Source organism: Odontesthes bonariensis, chromosome 21 (genome assembly GCF_027942865.1).
Source record: "Odontesthes bonariensis isolate fOdoBon6 chromosome 21, fOdoBon6.hap1, whole genome shotgun sequence".
In the NCBI taxonomy this organism is placed as follows: domain Eukaryota; kingdom Metazoa; phylum Chordata; class Actinopteri; order Atheriniformes; family Atherinopsidae; genus Odontesthes; species Odontesthes bonariensis.
This window is the reverse complement of record NC_134526.1, coordinates 21,562,004-21,586,407: the sequence shown is the minus strand read 5'-3', so window position 1 is coordinate 21,586,407 and position 24,404 is coordinate 21,562,004. Positions and strand designations below refer to the sequence as shown.

General features: G+C 41.9%; 1 protein-coding gene across 1 annotated transcript in view; it reads right to left on the bottom strand.

Moving 5' to 3' along the window:
- Window positions 1–7,982: 7,982 nt before the first annotated feature.
- Window positions 7,983–24,404, bottom strand: part of cacng3b (calcium channel, voltage-dependent, gamma subunit 3b) — a 33,526-nt gene continuing 17,104 nt past the window's right edge. Inside the window, exons 3-5 of the mRNA XM_075454349.1 lie at window positions 21,772–21,855; window positions 19,173–19,313; window positions 7,983–16,297 (exon numbers count right to left, since the gene is read on the bottom strand). Of these exons, the coding sequence (XP_075310464.1) occupies window positions 15,786–16,297; window positions 19,173–19,313; window positions 21,772–21,855 (737 nt within the window). The 3' untranslated portion in view covers window positions 7,983–15,785. The remainder of the gene's footprint in view (window positions 16,298–19,172; window positions 19,314–21,771; window positions 21,856–24,404) is intronic.

The following is a 24,404-nucleotide window of genomic DNA, read 5'->3' as shown; positions in this document are numbered from 1 at the left end:
ATTTAAAAAAAAGAAACTTCGTTCTGCCTCAGCAGACGATGCGGGCACTACCATTAACAACACGAACTTCAACGGGCATTGCTTTTAAGATCTGTGCAGCATCTGCAGTGGTTTCGAAACTGTAGGCTACCTGTTATTGAACATGGCTAACTGAATTTTCAAATCTTGCCACTGCAGCTCAGGGTAACGTATGGCACAGTTTACTTACAGTTGATGCTTTTTGAAAAAAGGATGCAATAGTTTTCTGCTTTTTCGGTTTGGCTGGCCTCATCATAGACATGTTCTATGTCTATGGGCCTCATCATGCGTGCCGTGTTGGTAGGTTATGGGGTCCTGAACTAGGAGCTGTCCCACTGATGCCTGTCATACGCGTTCTGGGTAACTATGGCAACCAGGCTCTAGACGACGACGTAGCCTGCCCAGCTCAACAACCGAATATTAATATCTGTCTTTGTTTGGTTTTATGTGAGTTGTTGCAAAGCATGCACTGACATGCAATAAACCTAATGTTAATTTATCTTTTGATTTCCCCGTGAGGTTTGCCTTAAGCAAAGAAAGAAAGCAGAGGTTGTTTTTTTTTTTAAGGTGAGGGGGACGGATCGAAGGGGAAGCCAGTTCTGGCTGGATGCAATTGAATACAGGAGTGTAATACCGTTTCTCGCCACATAGCCCATATGCGTCCGGGGAGGCGCTATTTCGCACATTGCAAAATGCGAAGAAAGAAAGCAGAGATGTGTTTCTCCATAAAAGTGAGGGGGACGGATCCAAGTGAATCAAAATCTGGGTGTGTCGAGACACACCCGTCCCACCCTCTATCTGCGCGCATGCTGTCCGCCTGGCACTTGTGGTATTTTAGTTACAAAGTAGCAAATTAATAGATTAGGTTAATGCACAGCTGGAGGAGGAGAAAGGTTATTCAGTTAAAAGTTATCAAAAGGGAGAAAGTACGGATAGAAAAATAACACATAGTGAAAAGACCCTCTCAGTGTTTCAATTATATATTTGTAAATGCCATGAATCTATGCCACGTTCTTTCTCTAACATGCGGGCCAAGTAAAACATTTTTTCCTCAAGGCACCTGAAGGCAGCATCACTTGCCTCTACGCAGTGCACCTGTTAGAGCTCAGGGGACGACAGACCTAATGGGAGCACTAGATTTACACCCCATTAGGACTGAATTACCGCGTTAACAGTTCTTCCGTTTGAAATTGAACGTTTTTTTTCATCATAAATATTCAACATTAGATTACTTCAAAATGTCAACAGGGGTCACACTTTTAATCAGTCAAGCTGGCTGACATTCAACACCAAAGAAGTGCCCACTTATCAAATTTAATGGATCAGAGAATAATTTGATGGTTCTCGACAACAAGACACACATGAGTTACAACCCAACTGTTTAGAACTGCTCTGTTAGTGTACAGCCTAAATTATCCACTAGAGGGAGACAAAGCGCAATTTTAATGTTATTTTTGTTACCCGTTTTACATGAGAGAGAGCAGTCTGAAATGTTCAATTGTGCCACTTTTACCATAGCCAAGGCAAAAAATGGTCATTTATTCTCTTGCATAGAAAAGAAAGGCCTAGTTGTGTAATATTTGACTATAGTGCACAGACTATATGTATTCCAATCCCTCCTCACCGATTACGTGGGTGACAGGCATATTAGGACAAGAACTGCATTGATGCAGATGCTGTACAGGTCTGTCGCTGTGAATATAGAGCTGAGCCGAAGAGCAAAGCTCTTAATTTATCGTCATTTTACCTTCCAACCCTCACCTGCGATCATGAGCGGTGAGTATTGACTGAAAGACTTAGATCTTTAACAGAAGCAGCCCAAATGAGCCTCCTTCAAACAGTGGCTGGACTCACTCTTAGGTACAGCCTGGAGAGGCCAGTCATCTGGGAGGGGCTCAGAGTTGAACGTTGCTCCTTGGCATCGAAATAAGTCAGCTGAGGTGGTTTTGGCATCTGCTCAGAGGCGTTTCAGACAGGTACTGGGAGGAGGCCTCAGGTTCAGATAAAGGACTCGCTGGTGAGATTATATCTCACAGCCGACCAGGGAATGTCACAAATTTCCCCGGAACAGCTGGAGGAGAGGCTGGAGTGAGGGATCTCTGTTTAGACCGTTTCCCCATGACCCTATCCTGGATAAGCAGCAGAAAATGGATGGATGGATGGATGGATGGAACTTCTTCAGTTTCTTTTTGTGAGTTTATTGAGACGAGTGATGCAATTCTCACTGCTGCTGTGGCTGCTTTCCAAATGAACCCTAAAAAAAGAGTCAAACAGTATAAACTGGCATCTTTACACTTGTATTGATGTAATTTGTTTCTTGGTAAGTTTTGAAGTCTGGGGGATAGATTCAGATGATTTTTTTTTTAAATGTCTCTCTCTGTTTCCAATCTTCGTGCTAGGCTAAGCTAAATGACTAACCAACAACAGACAGTGACAGTCTTCCTTTCATCCAAACGAGCTTATTGTTGTTGCAGTACCAACAGCAGCAGCATCTGAAGCAGGACTGTGACAACAGCATAGTTTGATGGGAGACACCCCATACACACACACACACACACACATACACACATACATGTTGTTCAAGGTGGCAAAGTGCAGGGCTGTGATGATGTTCAGGGTCTCGAGCTGTGGAGCTTGGATCACAAGCGGCCTGGACGAAGTGGGACCTGCCAAAATGTAAGATCACCTGGCCTGAACTCCGGCAACTGCAGCTCTTCCTCATCTCTTTCCTGCTCCGTTCAGTATATGATACCCTCCCAACACCGACAAACTTGCACAGATGGAGGCTAAGGGAGGACCCTCTGTGCAGGCTATGTGGAGAATGATGAACAATTGCACACATACTGGCTGGGTGCAAGACTTTCCCCAGGTTGTCCAAACCTCCCTGAGGCCAGACGTGGTCATATGGTCCGAGGAGGTTAAGGGAGGGAGAGGAAGATGGCTGCTCGCAGGTTGGGGCGAGGCAGCTGTGAAAACCTCTTGCCGGCTATGGAGCAGGAGGGAGGAGTTAAGCTGGAAGCTAGGAGAAGATGGGCAGTGACTGTCCATCACTGCCGACCCGCCAACTGGAGGCCTTGTGGCTCAGGGTCGAAACGCCACCTGACGACATCTTTTCCTGGCCGAAAGCGTCAGTCACTTGTCGAATGACTGTAAGAGGTTGCAGTTAGAGTAACTCTTCGCATCCGAGTGGAGCGAGCAGTAGCAGACTGCATGCTGATTGGCTGGATTCAGATAAATGAAGGGAGAGTAAGGACAGATGCAGAAGAGTGTTCTGCACTCAGCCCTCTTCCTCCTCGGCTTCTTGCTGCCTGCTCTGCTCAGTGGAGGGATTTTACCCTATCTTCTCTGGCTTAGCGCACCACTGTGAAAGTAGTGGGAGGATGGAGAGATGCAGAAGAAAAAAAAAGGGGGGGAGGATGAAAGGGAAACAGCTGCTGCCTTTAAACTGATGTTCTTCTTATCGTGATATGATGCAGGATATGTTCAGTGACTCAGCCATCAAAAAGCTGCTTGGAAACAATTACATCCTCAGCTTTATATGCATGTGTGCGTGTGTGTGTGTGTGTGTGTGTGTGTGGGACCGCATCTTACTGTCAATATGAAAACCTTTTTGTCTGTATCAAAAAGACATATTAAGTCATCAGAATAACAAAAAATTTAAGCTTCGTTGGAGAATAAAAATTCTTAGAGGGGCTTTCACGATGAAGACACAAAAGTCAAATCCTTGGTTTCCGAATTTGGCAAAATATTCTCTTTTACTCATAGAATTATAGTTGTGTCGACTGTTGTATCACACGGTATGCACTAATGCACATGATCTGCAACAGCCCTGTTTTCTGCGTTCACATGCTGAAGTAAATGAGTAACTAAAAGAGCACTAGTTATTTTTCCATTTCGTTATAACTCTGAGATAACCTTTAGGGAAGTGAGCTGTTCAAGTTCAAGTTTGATGGAGATATATTTTTACACCGCAGCTTCCCTTTGTTATTAGTTTTAGTTAGACATCTTAAACTCTGACCTGTATCACCTTATACACTCTCTACCACCACTTTTTCACTCTCTTAACCTTGTCTTTCTGTTTGAGTTGCAACCACAGATAAACCGCCCCCCCCCATACTCAGATGGTCATAGTGTTACTCCATTCTTGGCACACACACTTGCATACTCACATATGTGCACATATGAGAGAAGCGCACTTGTTGTTTGTAGCACTGTCTCAGAGCGCTCTTCGCTCACAGTTTGCCCTTCTCAGAAAGCAGTGTCTTTCCTCCACAAAACTTGGCCAACTAGTCTGTCGCTGATCCAGTGCCATGCGTCTTCAAGTTCAGGCTGAACATTTGCAAACTGATACATGATGGAGGCGAAGAGTCTTAGTTGATTTCTGGCCATTTTAACAGCATGGCACTCAGGATGCAAGTGTCTCTGAATCATTCTGAAAGATTTGAATATTCTGGCTAAAAAATATGGTACAGACAAGCTTTAATTCTTGTGCTTATGCCTGGACTTTTTCTCCAGTACCATTATCAGCTATGCAGACCAAGCAGTCACAACAGTGACCATCTGAGCTAATCTAAAAAAAAAAAAAGTAAACTGTCTGTCAATACTTCGGTTTAAAGCCAAATGTTTGCAAAAGCGATGAAACTGCAAAGGCGAAGGCAATGGTAAGGGCGGTCGTAGTATCACATTAGCATGAGAAAGTTTTACGATACTAAGATGGAGGATTGCAGTGATGAATCTGCAGCATGAATCTTGTGTGTTGCACATTAAAGAAAGTCTGAGATGAAGCCCCAATTTTAGGCTTGTGTCGTTCTCTCACGAAGCATGTGAAGCCTCACTGCTAAGACATCCTTTTGGAATTGGTTATGCAGGAAGCACCTTTCAACACTGATGGGGCCTTTTCAGATGTGCAAGTAGTCAGTTCCATTGGCATTAATGCACCCCCATACCATCAGCGATGCAGGATTTTGAACCTCACACAGCACACAGATATGTCTCCATAGCCTCTGAACCTTTTGAATTGAATTTTGCACTGTAGGTGATGGAATATTCAAAGTCTTCATAATATGGATGTTGTGTAAGGTTGTTGTAAAATTTCCTCATTATTTGTGGACAAAGCTTTTTTCACATTGTTGAACCTCTTCCCATTTTTACCTCTGTGAGACTCCTCCTCTCTAAGGTGCTCTTTTTTTTTATACCCAGTCACTTTACTGACCTGTTGCCAGTTAACCTAATGAGTTGCAACATGTTCCTCCAGTTGTTTTACATCACTTACTTTTGCCTTTTGTTTCCCCGATCTCAACAATTTTTAAAAAGCATTTTGCGTGGTCGAACGGTAAAATGTCTTCTGTTGTGAATAGAATATGGGTTCGTCAGATATTATTTACCAAACTTTTTTAGATTTGGTATTGGTATTATATGGACAGGTACCATGTGTGAAACTGAAGTTGTTCAATCTAAGTTTATCATGTTAGGGATAGGCTGTCCATTTTTTCATAGATAGATAGACAGTAAAACTACATGAACGCTGGCAGAAAATCTCACTCAGATTCCCACTCACTCACAAATAACTGTTGTGGCAGTGTCCTGCTGGGACACACACATGCAGAGACTTGTATTAGTATGTAATCACAGCCACATGCATGCTGTCCATCCCCATAAAAAACAAGCTACTCTCCACTGCAATTGTAAGTATTCAGATCAAATAGTCTTCATTACACATTCTTGATTTATTTTTAGAGCTTCAGGAGGTATGACACAAGTGTCTGGTGAAAGCACTATAAAATAATCTAGATGTGTGTTTCCTGCTGGGAATGCTCAGTGTCTTTTATGGGCTATTAGCATAGAAGGACATTTTCTCTTATTGGGCCAGTGGAGCTGAAGAAAGCAATTACTACAGTACCGTGCTGCTTGATGGGAGGGAAGGGCTTCGAAACAGAACGTTGTGGCAGAGGGGAAAATGGCTAAGAGGATCATGGAGAACAGAGGCGAGTGCCAGTGGGTGATGATGAAACGTGGACGATGCCCACTGTATCTCCATGCAACAGAAGAGATGAGCAACTTCAAAAACTGACTGACAAAATAGCACACAGAGGCAGTTTAGAGGAACAAAAACCGAGTGGCAGCCAATCCTAGGGAGACTCTTCCGTAATCTCCTCATCCACTTTAATCTCTATAACGGCACTCCATCTGTGATGTCACAGTTATGAATATTCATAAGGTGAATCTGAGCTCTCTGCTGAAATCTTCCCACTCATATTACATTTTCCTGACGCCCTTCTATTATGTTACATTCAGATGATGTATATCAAATCTGAAATTAACCAGGGTAAATACGCAATACGTAAGCCAAACATCAAAGGACTCATTTCCCCCACTGTCACTCAAAATGCAGAATTGCATTATGTCCACAGAGCCCCTATAGAGAAGGAGGAAAAAAAAAGAAAAAAAAAGACATTTATAGGAAATTCAGGTTGTATTACATTGAGTGGAAATGGTGCATATAATGTTGTTTTAGTTATTTTAGTCCAAATGTACACATAATATTGGTAAGAATTCCGAATGGGAGAGAATGATTGGAAACATATGAAACATCCAGGCTTTGTATGGACGATTCTGATATTCACTCCCAAAGAACCATCAGTACAAAAAGGTCCCATCTGTGAAGTCTATTAACCTAATAATATGTGAATGGAGACAGAAAATATTAAGACAGTTAACGAATGAATGAACAGTTATCTGTTTGAGTACTGTGTGAGACCACGACGTACACCACTAGTTTCTGCAGGTTCATTTTCAAACACCATTTGCTTAGTTTTATGCATTAGTTTGCCAGGGTTAGGAAAGCATGTTGGTTTGACCTAAATACACCAAGTGGTCCTGCGAAAGCTTTGCTACGTGAGACACACCGATGTGAGCCGGTGCTCAACAATCCCTCCACCTCTCGCAGACTGACGGCTTTAGCTCTGAGGTGTATAGTTTAGGCGCCAGATAATGCCTGCAAACTACTCGTTCGTGCACTCTGCACTTTTTTCCTCAACGGGCGTTTATTGTGTCCCACTTGTGCACGTCAGAGCTGACAGAAATAGCAGTGGGAATTGTTTAGGAAGAAAGAGAGCTTGAGAAGATGATCACCCGTCTATACACGAGCAAAGCACACCATGGAGGATATGTGATGTAAAAACAGTGGCCAGAGAATTTGGTGTTCCGCCATCCAAAGAGCTCCTACGTTGGGACGTTCGGAAGAGGTATAGTTTACTGACAAAGGAAGAGAATTACACTGAGGACCGGCAGAATGTAACAACTTGGAGGTGTGAAGGAGCGGACGTTCAACCTCCGGAGTTTGCCTGAGGTTCCTTTAGGTAGGCCTCACTGTCAATTGAGATGTTTTTACATGTACACCTTTCTTCTTTCTTTGGAGGATTGCATTCTCACCCAGCTTGAGTGTTAGAAGAGTCAGAAAAAAAAAACGCACCCGCATAAATGTTTTATGCAAGTGGACCTCCACAAGCTTCTCTGTTTGTCACCTTCAAACACCTCTGATCTGGAACATCCTCCGGCCACCTCATTAACGTTTTCTTTCCCCCTCACATTTCCTCTCATGGCCCTCTCCTTCCTCCCGCCCTCTTTCTCTCTGTCATTCGGACACCTGCGTAACAGCTGCAGATATGAGCGGAAGTTTTATCTATCAGACAGCTAATTCAGAACTGCCGACACAGCCCAGCTGATGCGTATCTCCCCTGTCTCTATATGTGTGCACGTTTCGAGAGGACTGTACAGACTGTACTTGAAATATTCTCCCCTTACGACAGAGCAGATTTATGCTGGCGTGTGGCAACGTCTCTGATAAAAAAAAGAAAAAGAAAAAGCACCGGCATTAGTGTGTTGAAAAGAGATCAAATCCCAGAAACACATAGCATACATTTCTACAAACATGTTTGAATACAAATCAAGCTCACCACAGACACTTTGAAAAGGTGATTCTTTATTTTCTACTTTATACTGTATATAATATTCTTCATATAGGTATTCATATTTATATCATGTAAGTAAAAGTGTGCTTTTATTCACAGCATGTGTCCATGTCAGACTGCTGTTAATCGGAGGTTTACATAATAAAGTTTACAGTGAAACTGGCTGGCAGCTATGTGTGTGTATGTCCGTATTTGTGAGTGTTATGCAGTCTGTGTTCCTGTGTGTTGAAAGACGAATGTGAGTGCCAGCATGTTTCTGCATGCATGCGTGTATGTGTGTATATGTGTTTGTAGAGGACTATGTATCTCATGATCGGGCTCTGAGGTATGGAGCAGGATAAAAAGACATATTGAACCTTTACACCTGTCACCCATAACCACACGTTTAGGTGAATGTTTTTGAAATTTCCTCCATCACTTGCCACTCGAGGTTCCAGCTGCACATTTGATTTGAGGCTTTCATTTTTCACTTTCATCACCGCCGCAAGGAATCACAATCCCAAGTGTGACCCTTAAAGACACACAGAGTAACAGCTGGTTCCTATTTATCATCTCCATCTGAACTGTTTCATCTTCAAGCCAACTGCTACAATGCCTGCCAGACACATTCCCTGAAAAAAATAAAAAATTCAAAAAAAGGCTGTTTACCAGCCCAATGCTACACATACAATAAACCTTCAAATATTTTTGGATTCCTTTAGTCTGTTTTTCTCTGGCACTCTCGTAATTGATTCGGATTAAATGCAAACGTATATGAGTAAATCGTCTAATAAATACAAATGTCACTGACACTTCTCCTGAGTTTGCTCTGGCTCTTTTTTATAACAGTCCTCAGGTCAGTTTGAAATGGACAAAGTCGAGTTACAGTCATTTGCCACTGTTATACTTAAGTTTTAAGACTCTGTATTCTGTTGTGAAGAAGACAGACGTAAAACTGTTGTCATAAAAGGACAAAGCCCTGAAATGTCCAAGACAAGTTTCAGAGGGGCTACATGTAGGAATGCAAATGTCTTTTCACAGATTACCCCACCAGGCGTCTAATGCTAAGTCTGGAAAATCTCTGAATAAGCCCATGTGAGAATACGGCAGATATTTCATGGACAGTGAGTAGATAGCAGCTGATGCTTCATAACGGTTTCACGCTGGCCTTTGCCTTTCACCTGCTTGTCGATATTGTGTATACATGTACACTGTGTAGAGATATCGACACGAAAAAGAAGTCGACCCTACTAATAAGTAGGGACCACCAAACGAAACACTACGTTTTCGGCTGCAAACTGTCGGCAGCATGTCCTTTCTCATGTAGCTCTGCCCAGATTATTTCCTGTTGTGAGAACAGATTTCACACAGAGGATCTCCCGCTCTGTAGAGCAGGTGTGAACAGTCAGCTATGGACAAAGCATGCAACTAATTCTCCAAACATCCTTGGGTGTAAAAATAGCTCAAGAGTCTACAGTCATGCTGGCAGCTCTTTGTATCTGTAACTTTGACACAGTTTTGTATTGCATGAGATGGCGTCACCAAAGATTTGAATATTTATCATGAACGGGGGTATGAATATATGTATGTTATGGTAATCCAAAAAAGTTGTTGAGGCCTTTCACTTAAAAAGAAAAAAAGCAATACTACAGTGCAAACCAAAGTAGCCAGCTGACTGACGCTGTCATCCATTAAAGAGGACATGTTGCACATTTTGTGGTTTTCCCTATCCTTCACATAGCTTTTTTGTGCCTGCGAAAGGTTTGCTGTTCCAAAGCAAAACGTCCACAAAGACTAACATTTTCTCTCAGAGAAGACATTTCTCCTGAACTGCCTGCAGTAGCTTAATTACAGTCCAAGCTCTTCTTCCTTTACACGTCTACATCACCGTGAAACACATTAGCAAAAACCTGCTAGCAGCTAGTTTGGGACGTCTCAAAACAAAGGTCTTTGAACATTAAAGCATTTAAACCTCTTCTAGCAGGCCCTCCAAATAAAACAATAAACACCTAAATGAGTTTCATAGGGGCTCTTTGAGTTATATTGCTGGCATGGCTAAAACCCTTTTGTTTAGTTCTGTGATTTGTCTTTGTTGCTTTCACTGTCTTCAAATATGCCCGTTAGACTCTAACAAAGATAACCCTGCTTAGTTCAAATGAATGGACACTTTAAACTTTTTTGGGACACGGCTCTCCAGAGTTTGACCCATACATGCATTTTGTTTGCAATCCAATAGCAATACATCACATTGTACTATTCTCATGTTTCTGCGAAGAACAACTTGTGATTTCACTTGCTCATTAAGAAAAAAAAAACCTGGACTTGTCCATTGGGCCTTTCGTGCTCTGTCAGTCAACCAATTTAGCCTCAGATATTTTTAAAACAGTGATTTTGACTCTATCTCAAACCTCTCTGGTGATTACTCACAGTATTCCCAATACTCTAATGATAGAACAAGGGGGAAGACCTCTCAAGTCATCTCACAGAAGAAATATTATTTGAAAATTTCCTATAGGCATATCCTACATTTTGCAAGATAGTAGATTTTCCTCATGTGAGACTAATTTTGGGATGTCCAGGTTACTCCAATTCAAGGCAAGGTGTCGCCAGGGACTCAATAGATTTTTGTCTATCCTGCTAAGCCCTCTCTTCCAATCCTATTTCAGCCTCATACAGGAAAACAAAGCCAGATATGAACAGCAGCTTTGCAGAAATAAAATGGTCCAGTCAGACCTGGAAAATAGAAAAAAAATCAACCCACCAGAACCAACTGAATCAGAAACAGTCCTATTAGCTTGTATGGCTGCGTATGCAGAGGAATGGTGGGGGCGGTTGGCTCTAAAACTGATCCCAGTGTAACCCTATTAGGTCTTGGGAGCACAGAGAAGGTTTTCATGGAAGCCCCATGGCTGATCTTGGAGCTGTCTGAAGGCAGGACAGGCAGGCACTAGGTGCATGGGTGAGGAGCGGCTAACTGCACGCAACACGCACACAAACACACACAAACACGCACAAACATGCAGGCATATAACTTCCCGGTGAGCCGTCCTCACACAGTAACCTTATTTGTGTCAATGTAGGTGTGTATTGATAGTGAGTGCAAAGTGTAGAGTGCTTATAGCAAGTCTTTTGTCTCAGAACTATTCCAATAAATCCACATTTCAGTTCATCTGGATGTCCATGTTTGATTTGCTGGCTCAGTAGACTTGAAGTTCCACAGAGGATCGACACAACTGTGACGCATCCGGAGTAGTTTGTTGTTGTTGTTTTTTTTTTCTCCCAAAGAAACACTTAACATGACACAGTGATTTTTCTTAAAACAGGACACACTTCTCCCTTGAACTGCACAGGGCAAAGCTGAAGCTGTAAGTATGTGCTGTCCCGGTGTGAGTGTGTTGTGTGTACAACTGTGGCTATTAATGTATTTATATTTGTGTGCTTACGTTCCTATACTAATGAGGACCAATATTCCAAGCAAAGCTAGCTCTATTTAAGGGCATATATCTGTCTTTCTCTTGTTTTATTTCTGATCTCTAATCAAATCAAGTTGACCGTCATCACTCAATTGTATTTTTGAGACTGTGGTGCTTTACATGGCACGCTCTCCCTATCATTTTGACCCTGCTGGCCTTCACAAAATGTACACTTTCAAGCTTAATGGAAAGAGCATTTTCATCCAAAACTAATGTACTGGATTTTGCCAGGTTTAATGTCCTCAGAAGTATAGTAACTTTTAGGTATAGGTACTTGGAATGTATGTACGTGTGTGTACTGCAGTGCTGAGCGTCCCGCTGGCAAACGTGGCCTCTGGCGCCAGTGAGGTGAGGTTCATGTCCATGAGAGATCGTCCGAGTGATCCGTCGTCTCTCTGTATGTCCCTCCTGTCAGAGGCTTCCCATGTGACCAAAACAACACAACCTCACAACCACATCAAAGTAGAAAATGAAACTAGTATAATATAATAGAAAGACTACGACTCCTGCGTCCCAACTCTTTCCCCTGCGATCAATCCCCTGCCCCAATGAATACATTAATAAGTATAATATGTGACAGAGTTTCTCATTCTCTGCACAGTGGCACCTTTAGAATATCTTGTTTTTTTTTTGTTTTTTTTACTAATAATACAATTTTTAGTTGATATCAGAGTATCAAAGCTGTATGGTGGTTAGAAGAGACAGACAGGCTCAAAAAGCACCCTGCACTCTATTGGAGTAAACATCAATAGAGCTCAGGCTAAGGGGCCGACACATCATTGTAAGGCGTGTTTTAATGTACCAGTTGAGTGTCTCTATGGGGTATAGAGATTAGGGTGCCGTTTGAGACCTGATTTGAGATAGAGCTAATGTAAGCACTGGAAGCAAATGGATATGAGATGCATGGTTTAAATGGTCAATGCGGGCATGGATGGCAGTTCTGAACTTTGACGCCTACCAGACCCTCAGGGTCTAAGGGGCCCCTGATAGTGCTGAGCTACATAGCTACAACCGCTGAGTCAGTAATTTCTACACACAAAAGAGTAAGTACAGCAGCGAACCTACGATCTAAAGCTAATCTGGAGGCTGTGATACACAGGAAACATTTTGAGTAATATTTGGCACTGAGTATGAGTAATTATTTTGCTAATACATGTTTGAATCTTAAGCAACTCAAATAATTCTTAATTATCCTTACTTTGCTTAAGGCAATATTCATCCCTAATCACTTTGTTACTCATCTAGCCTAAAGTTAACCAAAAAAAAAAGAAGCTGAGAAGAGCACAGCCTTCCTGCTTTCTCTACCTCTGCCTCTCATGCATGAAGCACGCTATATTATTGGTTAGCTGTTCAGCTGGTTTAAAAACCATTGTTTCTGTGCAAATGTACTTTGCCTTTTCCTCCCCTCTCCAACATTACACCCTTAAAACGACATTGCTGCAGTGCTGAGCATAAAAAGCCCTTGTGTGCTCCTGTCCTTTAAAAATTAAAAGCCCTTGCTAGGAGAAAAGAGGTCCCCCCCCACCACCACCAACACCGCCGCCTCTCACAGCCCATGACGGCGGCTGACGTCGTAGTTAGCTTTGCAAAATTAATATTTACACATGGAGGACAGCACGAGCAATTCCATCGTGATGCACGCTTGTCCCTTTATGTTCCCTTTATGGCGTAAAAGACAGGAGATAAAACAGCAGCATCATAAATTAAACAGTGTGACTAAGGTTTAGAACGTCTTTTATTAACAGGGCAATAACTGTCAGAACAGAGCGTGGAGGTATCAGCTCGATGTCGTTTCATGTTTAGTTTATACAAAACAGTGCAATGATGGCTTAGGGAGGTCACGAATAAAAATGGATGTTTAACTCTTCTGAGTTTCACTTGCTATTCACAGTTACAGAAAAAGGCTGAATAAAAAAAATTGCTGTGAAATTTTTCGGCTCGTTTTCTGACAACAGCTTCTTCCCTCAGTGTTTTATGGCTTCTTCTCATTCTTCCAAAACCCTTCCCCTTGTGTGTGTGTGTGTGTGTGTGTGCGTACACACTGATGTACACATGTGCAGTTGTTACTCTGTAATTTGCTAAATTCAGTCTCTTGATACAGACATTACTTTTCTTTTTCTTGTGTGGTGTCTTTTTCTTTAGTTTTGCAAAGTGTGGCGTCTGTTTCTTTGCGCTGCTGGGCAATACACCTTTCATCCCTTTGCCGTCTCTTCTTCTTATGAGGAGACAGATTTCTCTCAGATCAAGTAAAAAAAAAAAGCAAATCTGTAATATTACAGGAGAAGTCCGATAAACCGAAGCCACGTTAAGTTTCAGTGGCATCATTACATCTCTGAAAGCTGGCTCAACTCCTGACCAAAAATATTTCTGAAATTTCACAGCAAAATTCACGTTTTTTTTTTTTTTAAAGGACTACACATCTAGGTGGGATGCCATGTTAAACGTCAATAAGAATATGATGTCCTAATTTTAACTGGAAAAGGATCTACACCTTAAATTGATAATAGTATGAGGACAATATATTTGTATTTACATTTTACACTGCATCCCACATTTGTAGAGAGGGGCTTGTTGAAACAGAAATTTCCTAGTAAGGACTGGGGAGATATGATAAGACCCCGTCCGTCTGTGCATGTCACGGCGGAGGAGACATCGGAAAGGATATGTTTAGGCTCACAAGTGGGTGTGTGTTTATATCTATGTAGACGTATACACAGAGGAGGCTGTGAGCAACAGTTTAAATGAATGAGGCATTTTGAATAATGCAATGGATTTCCTCCATCCAGTTCTATTTATCGACCTATGTGTAAATTGTGTGCCACATACAAACAGGCATTCCATTGGAGAGATGGGTTCTCGGACTGAAATGAGCATTTTCTCAGTGTTTATTACTGCACTTGGAAGTTTAACAGTTGTTCTGGCAATTAAAGACAACTTTATATTAAATCAGTCTAAAATATGTTCACCAAGAGGTAGTGGGCAAACAAGACAAGTCCACCTCTAGTCTGTCAAATGTCTTTTTGGCACTGCCTTAAAGCAAATTCACAGCTCAGTGGTCTCCACTCCGCCATACCTTGAACCAATAACCTCCAGAAAACCTAACTGGTCTACAAGCGACACCAACGGAAGACAGGACCTAAATCTAGTCAGGGGTCCTTTTCACGGAAAGGAAAGACAGGATGACAGGATGCGTGAAGGTGTGCAGGAGGTGCAAGTGAGCTGTGATATGGGGCTACACGGAAAAAACATGGGAGGCGAAAGGTGATTCATGACGGAAAACAGACAGACAGAGAGAAAAATATTTGATCATCTCAAGTTTCAGGTAGAAATAATAATAATTAAAAAAAAATCAAAAATCAAAAAGTGGCAGAAAAAAAACAAATAAAAGGAAGCACCAATGGATCAAACAATACCATCTAAAAGAGATTCATTAGTTTTCTTGAGACACACCTTTTTCTACTCAACTTCCAACAGCTGATCTGCGGTCAGTGCACTAACAAAGTACTATGCAGGTTTAACAACTGACCTGGGATCAGAGAGTTGGGGGTAAATATTTTCAGGAAAAAGCTTCAGTTTCAGTTCAGAGAGTAATGAGGTGAGCGTGAAAGCAGTATATTTACAATATGTATAGAAAAATAAGTGGTGCCACAAATGCGCTGCCATGGATGGACTAATTGTGGCGTCAGTTTATATTCTGAAACCAGCTGAACTGAAAATGAATCCTTCCCTCGTGTGAAGGTGGTAACTTCCTCACTTTTAAATAGTATCGTAATTAGAGATTCAGCTTGGAGCTCTAAGGCTGTTCCCTTCATTGATCCAACTCAGCTGCAATCCAAAAGGTAAGGAGGAGAGAAGTCAAAAGATCACACCAAGTTTATCGCTTCTTTCTTCTTCTCCTCAAATTCACATTATTTTCTTCTTCTTTTTTTTTTTTTTTTTAGGAGAAGTTGCCCCAAACAAGAAACCACTAACAATATCAGTCCTGTCTCTCCTTTTTGAAAATCTCAGGAAGAACATTTATGGACATACAAGTCAAGAACATAAAATGTATGTGGCTTAAGACCATATTAAGGAGTTACAAATATAACTACAGTGATATGTGGTGAAGTGGACTTGGGAACAACTTCTCCATCAAAAGCAGTCCTATTACACACACTGAAACACTCACAGGGCTCAGGATTCACAGTTCAAAGGCTAAAAGTTCACAGTTCCTGTCGTAGTTTATCAAACCCCTTCCCACCCCCATTACCCTGAATATCGCCTGTGTTTGCTTGTATATCCCACCCATTTCTCATCCTCCTCCTCTTTGATACTATGATTAGATGATATCTATAGCCAAACCCTCTCAGACGGGTGTGGTCCTGCGGTTGGGGTCCTTGCTGTAGTCTTTAGTGAGCGTGCTGCTCTGTAGGAACTCCCTCTCTGAGTTGAGCAGCCCACCCATGCCGCCACCCGGTTTGGTGCCAGCATTGCCCGCCTCTCGTGGGTTCAGCGTGTACATGGGCATCTCGGAGGCGGCAGGCCCAGTGTAGCCACCTTTCCCCAATGGTGAAGTATCGCGGCTGGGGGCCTCGGATGAACGCACACTGGAACGGCGCCGGAAGCGGTAGCGATAGGAGGGGATGCGGCTGAAGGCAGACTTCTTTATGAGCTCAGTGCGGGACTTGGCCCGCAGCTTACGGTGCTTCTCGATGAACATGTGCACAGCCAGAACGCCCACCATTTCGGCCATGATGAAGGAAAGGGCCCCAAAGTAGAATGACCAGCCATAGGAGTAAGACTTCTTGCTGTCACTTTGACCCGGGTCGCCAGAATTGGCCGAGATATATACAATAATTCCAATTATGTTACTGAGGCCTGGAAGAGAGACAGAAAATCAATAAGACTATAACATGAGGAAAAGACCTACTCATCCTGACAAAGAATAATACAGAAAACTCAGGCCCTTCACCACTCCGACCTACCAATTAGCACTATCCTTTAAGTTCTAGGGTGTCACATTCTTGGATCGAGGTATGGGGCGAAGTGAGGGGCCTTGAAACTTACATTTTTCAGATGCGCACTTCAAATAAGTGTTATGAGAAATTAATAGCAAATTCAATTCAATCCAATAGAGCAAGTACATTGCTGGTGTATAACTTGTTAATTCAACTAAAGAGAAACACAAAAGTCATACAGGCTAGCGAGTATGTAGCTAACTATGACAAAATGAGAAACCAAAAGAAATGGGATTGAGTCTAACGGGCCTGATAAACCAAGTCAACAATTGGAAGCGGGCACATAGTCTCGAAGTGTGTTTCTCTCATATTTCAGGTGTCTGCACATCATCACCGCTGTCGGACTTCATTTGGCAGTTGGAAGTTGTCTTTGCGTGTGTTCATGTGCTACTTTCTTTGTTCAGACGTAGGCAAAGCAAGGTGGCCCCACAGGGGGGCTCTCGTTGCCTCTGGTTCCTCATGTCGGTTTGGTGTTTAAAGGCCCCTAAGAGTCAAATGTCAGGCAGCACAGAGAGGCAACCAGCAGTGCTTTGTGCTAAATGCTAATCTCAACATGATATCATGCTCACAAAGACACACGGTGATGCTTGGCAGGTATATCGTTAGCCACGACCACCACTTGTGTGTAGCCTGTTAGCTCCTACCATCCTAATTAGCACTGAACACATAAAACAACTGAGGATGATGGAAATGTAATTTCTTTTTGAAAGTATCAAAGGTTGTTGACATGACTTTATCCTTAAGGAAGCAAAGATATCTGTTATACACTTTATGGCAATGGCATACAACGTTTGATGTATCCTGTGAGTGGGAAGTCTTGCCATTATTTTTGACCTCCAAACATTCAAAGCACAAAATGGGGATGTGTTGCTTTTCTATGAGCAACAAAAACTCATCAGCAGTCTTGCTGTTCATTCGACTAACAAACAAAGGCTGAAAATTCACAATAGGTACTAATGCTTTATTGGATCAAGAATAATAACAGAGATATTCTGTTTACTGTGTATGCTGTGTTTTGGGGTAGTACATCAAATCTGGAGTTACTGAGAGTCATGAATTTTTTCCTTCTTATGATACGAATATCTGAGCTTCCAATGTCCATTGAATGCTGAGTAGGGCTCCACTTTTCCACCATTTCCTTGTGTTTGTCCTATTTTGCCTTTTTATGCATTTCACGCGTTTCCCTTCCCATCATTTCTGTTTGATAAATTCTCGATCCCTTTCCTCCACTCCTCGTGTTTGAATCATTCCGAAATGAGATGTGGGCAGAGGAGGCTGGGTAAACACACGATAAGAGACGAGTTGAGACAACAGATGCACAACTGTCACTTTAAACCATAGGCTGTATGCTGCTTTTTAATAACCTACAACTGTATTTTATGATCTTCGCTGGATCTACATCTAGAGAGAAAAGGAAAAAAAAGGAGTGTGTGACAGCCTTGGCAAATCAAACAAAAAGTAATTGTAAAATTTGTATGAATCTAATTAAATTGAATTAAATAGTACTTGAATAATCCCAAAATAGAAAATTATCTGGCACCACAAAGCATAAATAACAGTTTTAGTCATTTAATAAAAAGTAATTTTTTTTGCTTTGGGCAGGAATGACCTTCTGTGACGTTCTTTGTTGCAGCTGAGCTGAAGAAGCCTCTGACTTACACAGAGAGTGAGCAGCTTTTTGTGCATTATTTTGAGCAGATTTTGCAGTATTCTTTGCATAATCAGCTCCAGGGCATTTTCGAAATTTCTCATCAGTTTGTTTAGTCTCTTTGAGTCACTGGCACTGATCCTGCTCCCGAAATAGATTGCGCTCTCTCCGCCTGAGATAAGTTGCACTTTACTTTGAAAGTCAACACAGTTATACATTTTCTCCAGGCACCAGTGATCCCTACGGCAGCTTGACGGAATTATTAACAAGAGTCATTGTATGTAGCTTATTCTAAAAAGATTCTTTCATGATTAAGTTCTCGTATAGTGTGGTGGAAATAACAATGGGGACAAATAACCATCTAAAATGAACCAGAATCAGCTGCTGACTTGGTGTAAACTGTCTAGGCCAAATTGGTAATTATTTACCACAAGAATCAATTCGACCATGCGCATCACACTGAATAGCAATCACAACTCTGTGTGTGTGTGTGTGTGTGTGTGTCAGGGACTTGAGCATATATGTTTATGTTGAGATTTAGTGTCAGCATCCATCTGACAGATTAGGTGTCCCACATCCTCACTGTGTATTAAAGTGGAATCATGGTATTCCACTGCATCCTCTTTCAACACTCACACAGACTCTTCTGTGTGCTTAAGACGGGCTGATGGGCTTGTAGACAAATATTTGAATGTAGCACGTCTTCTGCTTAAAGCTGCGCCACAGTAACGGAACCACTGCTAATACACAGCCCCCTTTATTGCGATCCCAAATGCAGCAGTCGTCCTTGTAGTTAAATCTATGGAAAAAATAAAAAAATTGCCAAATATCAGACCCAATTTAAGCCAATTTAAGCTGTTTCCAGCAGGCCAGAGATAGTTTTATGGAAAGAAGCATTGCTCTGACAATACCTGGCCACGGCATGTATATGACACACAGCATGAATGCCAATAAAGATAATGTGTATAATTTGCATCCAAGCCTTTCTGCTTCCTGTACCTGAAACCCAAATGTGACAGATAATCTACTAAAAAGAGGAAGGAAAAACATTAATTCACACAAACGCGCACATGGAGCAGCGACTGACCTGCAGATACGAAGAAGATTCCTGCACTGAGGATGACGTTGTGTCTGCTCCGGTAAAACTCACTGGCAGCCACACAGAGCCCCCCCAGGAACAGAAGACCAACACTCATGATGGGGAAGATACTGGAGGCGCGCACGGCACCTGTGCACCAATGAGGAGGTAAACAAGAAGAAGAAGAAGAAGAAGAAGAAGAGTCAACTCGGTCACAAAAATGAAAGGCACAAAAGTTTGTGCAGAGTAGAGCTGGTGCCTTTCAGACATCATTTTTGGCTTCTGATTCACGTTTATTTGGCTCTCATTCGGACAGATCTCAGACACTAAATATATCAATTAATTTTCAACGACTAAGACAAGTTTGTATTTGAATTTACTCAGAGTTCGTGGATGATTGTTTAGATCACAGTTAAGAAACTCCTCTATCGGCTCAGTTTCTGGATCCTTCCTTTCCGCACATTTGAAGACAAAACTTTTATCATTCCTTTTTCTGTACACCGTGTCAGTCTTGTGGCCTGAAAGGACTAGATTAATATTAAAACCATGCTAAACTGTAACTCAAGCAGAAAAACTAGACCACCGAAAAATACTACCCGTGTCAGCCCTTGAACATTGCAGTAATTTAATTTCAAGTTCACCGAGTTAGGGGACGGTGCCGAAAGAACAAAAACTGTACCACTTTACACATACACTGGAGACATGCATGTTGCAGTACTGTGCCGCACGCCTCACTGAGCCGGAATTCAGAACATGCTAAAGCATTCAGAGGCCTTGCTGGAGAGAGTGAGAGAGAGGAAGAAATGGATTGAGAGGGAAAAGATGGCCAAAAACCAAGACAGATGGAGAGTCACACTGACATATGCACGGCAAAATAATGAATAACAGAGATGATGAATATGAAAGCGAGGCCGCAGTAGGGGTGAAAGTATTTGTCAGAGACCCATATGTGAGCATAATGGGATAACCCATTGAAGGATATTTGCAGACAGCTTTGCAGTTTCTCATGCAGAAATCACCCATGTCGTATTTTTAGACATGCTGAAAAGCGGGTCCGTTTTTTTTTTTTTTTTTTGCATCGCAGGTGCAGCTTCACAAATGACTTCAGTGAACCGGCCAATTCTGTTGTTCATTAGAGTTTCTGAATGTGAATCTGTCTTCTTCATATTTGTTGAAAAATATTTCCGCCATGACGGGCGACTGGAATCGCAGAGCAGACTAGCCCCGCCCCCCGTGGCCCACACCCCTGGGCTGTATGAAATGCCGGTCACTAGGTCCCTGCTTCTCATTGGCCGATCGGCCCTGAATCCTGTGGCCTAACTGGCTGCCTGAGGGGATGCTGCTCTGTGCTCACTGGAGCAATAAAAAAGAGGCACAGGGTAAATCCATTTTCTCTTTCTTTTGTTGCAGTTTTCACCCTGCGTCTATCTCTACTCTGTTTGAAATGGCAGAAGAAGAAAAAAATAGAAAGAGCGCCCTTCTTTTTGTTTTAAGCAAAATAAAACCTCACTCTGTATCTTTACGCCATCCTCCTTTTATGTCTGGGATTGAGATATGTGGGTACAGCAAACAATCAAGATGCTGGCTGGAATCTCACTGATGGGTAATATAAGGCAAGTTTCAATGAACTGGCTGACATTTCTTTGAGTTTTATCCCAGTATTACCAAGTAAGGCTGTTATAATACTTCTTGTCAGGCTTGCACTGACAAACTGACAACTCGTAGGAGAATGAAAGGAAGGAGAGGCTGAAGTCAACCAAGGATAACCCTAACCCTAACCCTTATGGAACGAATTGATCAGAAATACAGATGAGCTGGAACTGGTACAGGTTGATTTTGGCCATTTTTTTTTAATCATTGAGGGTGAGACCATTGGTCTTGGGAACCAATTCATGTGTTTGAGGAGGATTCTGGTCTGAAATATGGACTCTGGAAGCAGTTGGATGGTTTTAACAAAGAATCATATTTTGGACTTCCTGGACATTGTATCGGTTTCAGTTTCTATGTTTTGACAAAATATTAAAATTCGATCAAGGGAAATGTTTCAACAGTCTGACTGTGTGGGAAATATGTAAAGAGAATAAAGAGGACATGTCAAGATGACACGGATGTCACCACACTTCAACAAGACCCCAAAGGAAAAAACCGATGAAGGGCAATTCATGTTGGATGTGTAAAACAGCAGTGGGAAAGTTTCCTGCATTATATATGAGAAGTTGTAGGGTTCCTGAGAAATTGTTTCAACCCTTACAGACAATTTTAAACGGCAGCTATTGGACGGCAGCTTTGGTCTTTCAGAGTTGACCTCTGTTGTATAACTGTTAAGGGACAGATGGAGAATGCCACCTGTATCACGAGGGAGGTTTTCTGTTATTGCGGTTGGGTTGATCAAAGCTGTCAAAGCAGTTTTAAGACACTGGAAAATCATTTCAAGAATTAAACTGGGTTCCGTCTTTTGGAACGTTCTGTGTGTTGATAGCAAACTCTTGTTGTGACGTTGACACTAGAGATGAGTTCTGAATAATGAATTCATTTTTTAATATGTATTCGTCCTACTGTAGAAATGGTTGTACACTCAGGTATAGTTGAGAGTGGCCGTGTGACTTACGGAGGAGATATTCTGCAGCATCTGCTTCATAGTCGGCATCCTCTGGGAAATGATCAATCTTCTTACATACACCTCTGAATGTTCCTGCAAAGGAGAAACACACGTCAGATCAGATTTTTACACAAGAGGAAATCCCAAATAGAAGACAATTTCATTAACTTCAAAACACAAAAGGCTTGATTTCGTCATGCTGTGTGCTGTGATAAGTCTAGATTAAAGCTTAAATTAATTTATGGATGCATTCAATATCTCGGCTAAGTAAAATGTATCACTTTTATGACCATTTTATGGCAGCAGAAGCCATAAGCTTTCCCAGCAAGATATGTTCACGTTATAGGCCCCTCCGCACTTTTACTGAACTATGAGGAGAGGAAAGGTAATGTCTGAAGCGTGGGGGTAAACTGTGATCGGGCTTTTTCACACCTGAAAGTCAACACCGTGGGCCAAACCAAGGTGTACGCTGTAGATTTGATCAACTTAGGTTTGGTTTCACACCGTACTGCATGCGGGACCTGAGTCCCGCTGTCATCACACGTGTGATCTGAGTGTTTTAAGTCTCTGCTGGCGTGCCTGTTGTTGCAGCCTGCTGTCATCTAAATGAATGTAAAATTAATGGCACCATTTTAAAGCTCAATACTCAATAAGTGTTAGCTTCAGGTCGTCTTCGTCAAATGAAAACGGCCCCATCTCCACAAAGGTGATTGTGAGCAGTCTGCTCCAACCAATAGTACCACTGGTGGAGCTCTGGAACCACACCTGCTGACACTCTGTTGTTGATGGAGCTCACACATGAGTATTCATACCTTTACTTTTTATCCTTTAGAGCAGTGATACTCACTATTTTTTTCACAAGAGCCACATTGGCAGAGCAAAATCAAGGGAAGAGCCACTTTTACGTCAACATAATAAGTCCCCTTTTGCAAATATGCATTTCTACATATAAAACATCCCACAAAAAAAGAAACAACACAGCCAATACATTTTCAATTAAGACCATATTTGCCTCAATACTGGGATGAGCAGAAGCTGGCATGCATGCCTTTGACTTTCTTCATGTTGTATTTGTAGTTTGTTGTTGTAATCATAGTGAGACATTCAAGATGGGCATGGCTTTTGTGTTGGTTTTTGCCCTTTTTTTTACTTAAAAACCGATCCATTGTGCCTGCATCTCGCGCTGGCTAAAGGAGCTAGCGTGCACTGTGGTCAAGTGTGAAGTGGTTTAAGCGGGCTGCGTTGCCAGGTTATTTGAAATGTTATTTGAAAAAATGTATTGTTATTGTTACCGTATTGTTATAAGCTACTATGCGAGTGCGAGCCACCAATTAAAGCTTGAGGAGCCACATGTGGCTCGTGAGCCGCGCAATGAGTATCTCTGCTTTAGAGGCTAAATGAGGATACTTTAGTTGCCTAAACTCTGTAATTCTCTGCTTCATGTCATGGCCTCACAGGTTGGGGTGTAACAACAACAACAACAACAGTGTGATGCTTGGTTAGAGTTAAACTACCTTCTATCTTAACACATGTCCATTTTATATTTGGCGAATCAAAAACATTTCATTATGAAAAATGTAAAATGTAACAATGCAATATTCACTTTAACTCAAATTGGAATTTTGGGAGATCGAATGTGGACACGTCTGCATAAGTAGAAAAGAAAAGATACAAAAAAAAACAAGCGCACAGAAAGATAGAAATGACAGATGACACAAGATGGAGCTGTAGCCTTCAGGGTATATATGGGAAACACTAATGAAAAGCCTTATCAGACCTAGCACACACACACACACACACACACACACACACACACAAGCACATATATGCAAAGTTAGCACATTAAGGACAAAAACACACACAGCCACTTAATGACAGGCAAAGGTGCAAACATAAACCCAGCTCATTAAAAGGATACATGAACGCCATCAATCATGCATGTAAGTAAAAGCCTTTTGTAGCTAGATTTTGTTTTATGAGAACATGTTTGTGTGTGTGCATTTGTGTTGTATTAACTAGGATGCAGTCTCCTGCGAGCATACTGTGCGTCGTGCGGGGAGTGACTCATCCTCCTCAACACACGTACCCACCACTTGGAATTGTTTATGTGTGTCACGCACATGTGCGACTGCCCTGCGTGCAGCCTCCCACCCATCATTCAGTCCCATTCACACATGGTCAACACCACAGGGGCCATGAAAGAGAGCGGGGCTGAGGAGGGATGAAGATGAGAGTGGAGGGTGAGAGAGATGAAGGAGGACGAAAAGAGAGGAAGTGCTGGTTGAAAGAGGTTCGGTCGTAAAAGGACAGAGGAGAATTAGAGAGAAATGAAAGGATAGAGGCTGGCAGCGAACAAATGAATGACTCAACCTAATAGCTTCTTTGCAATTGAAGAGGCTCTTTCCAGTACCCACACTCAGTAAATCATTCATAAATTAATTCATCCAGCTCATGCAGTCAGAGATACAAACTAACCTCTGACTGATAAGAGATTTCTTTTTATGGACTGTTTTTATTTAAAATCTTGATTTAAACAGACACGTTTTCGTTGAAATCAAAGGATTTACACAAATAGATACCGCTGTGTCAAAAAAAAGGGAAAAAATGGCTACAGTCTCTTTCAATTCTAAGGTTTTACGTAT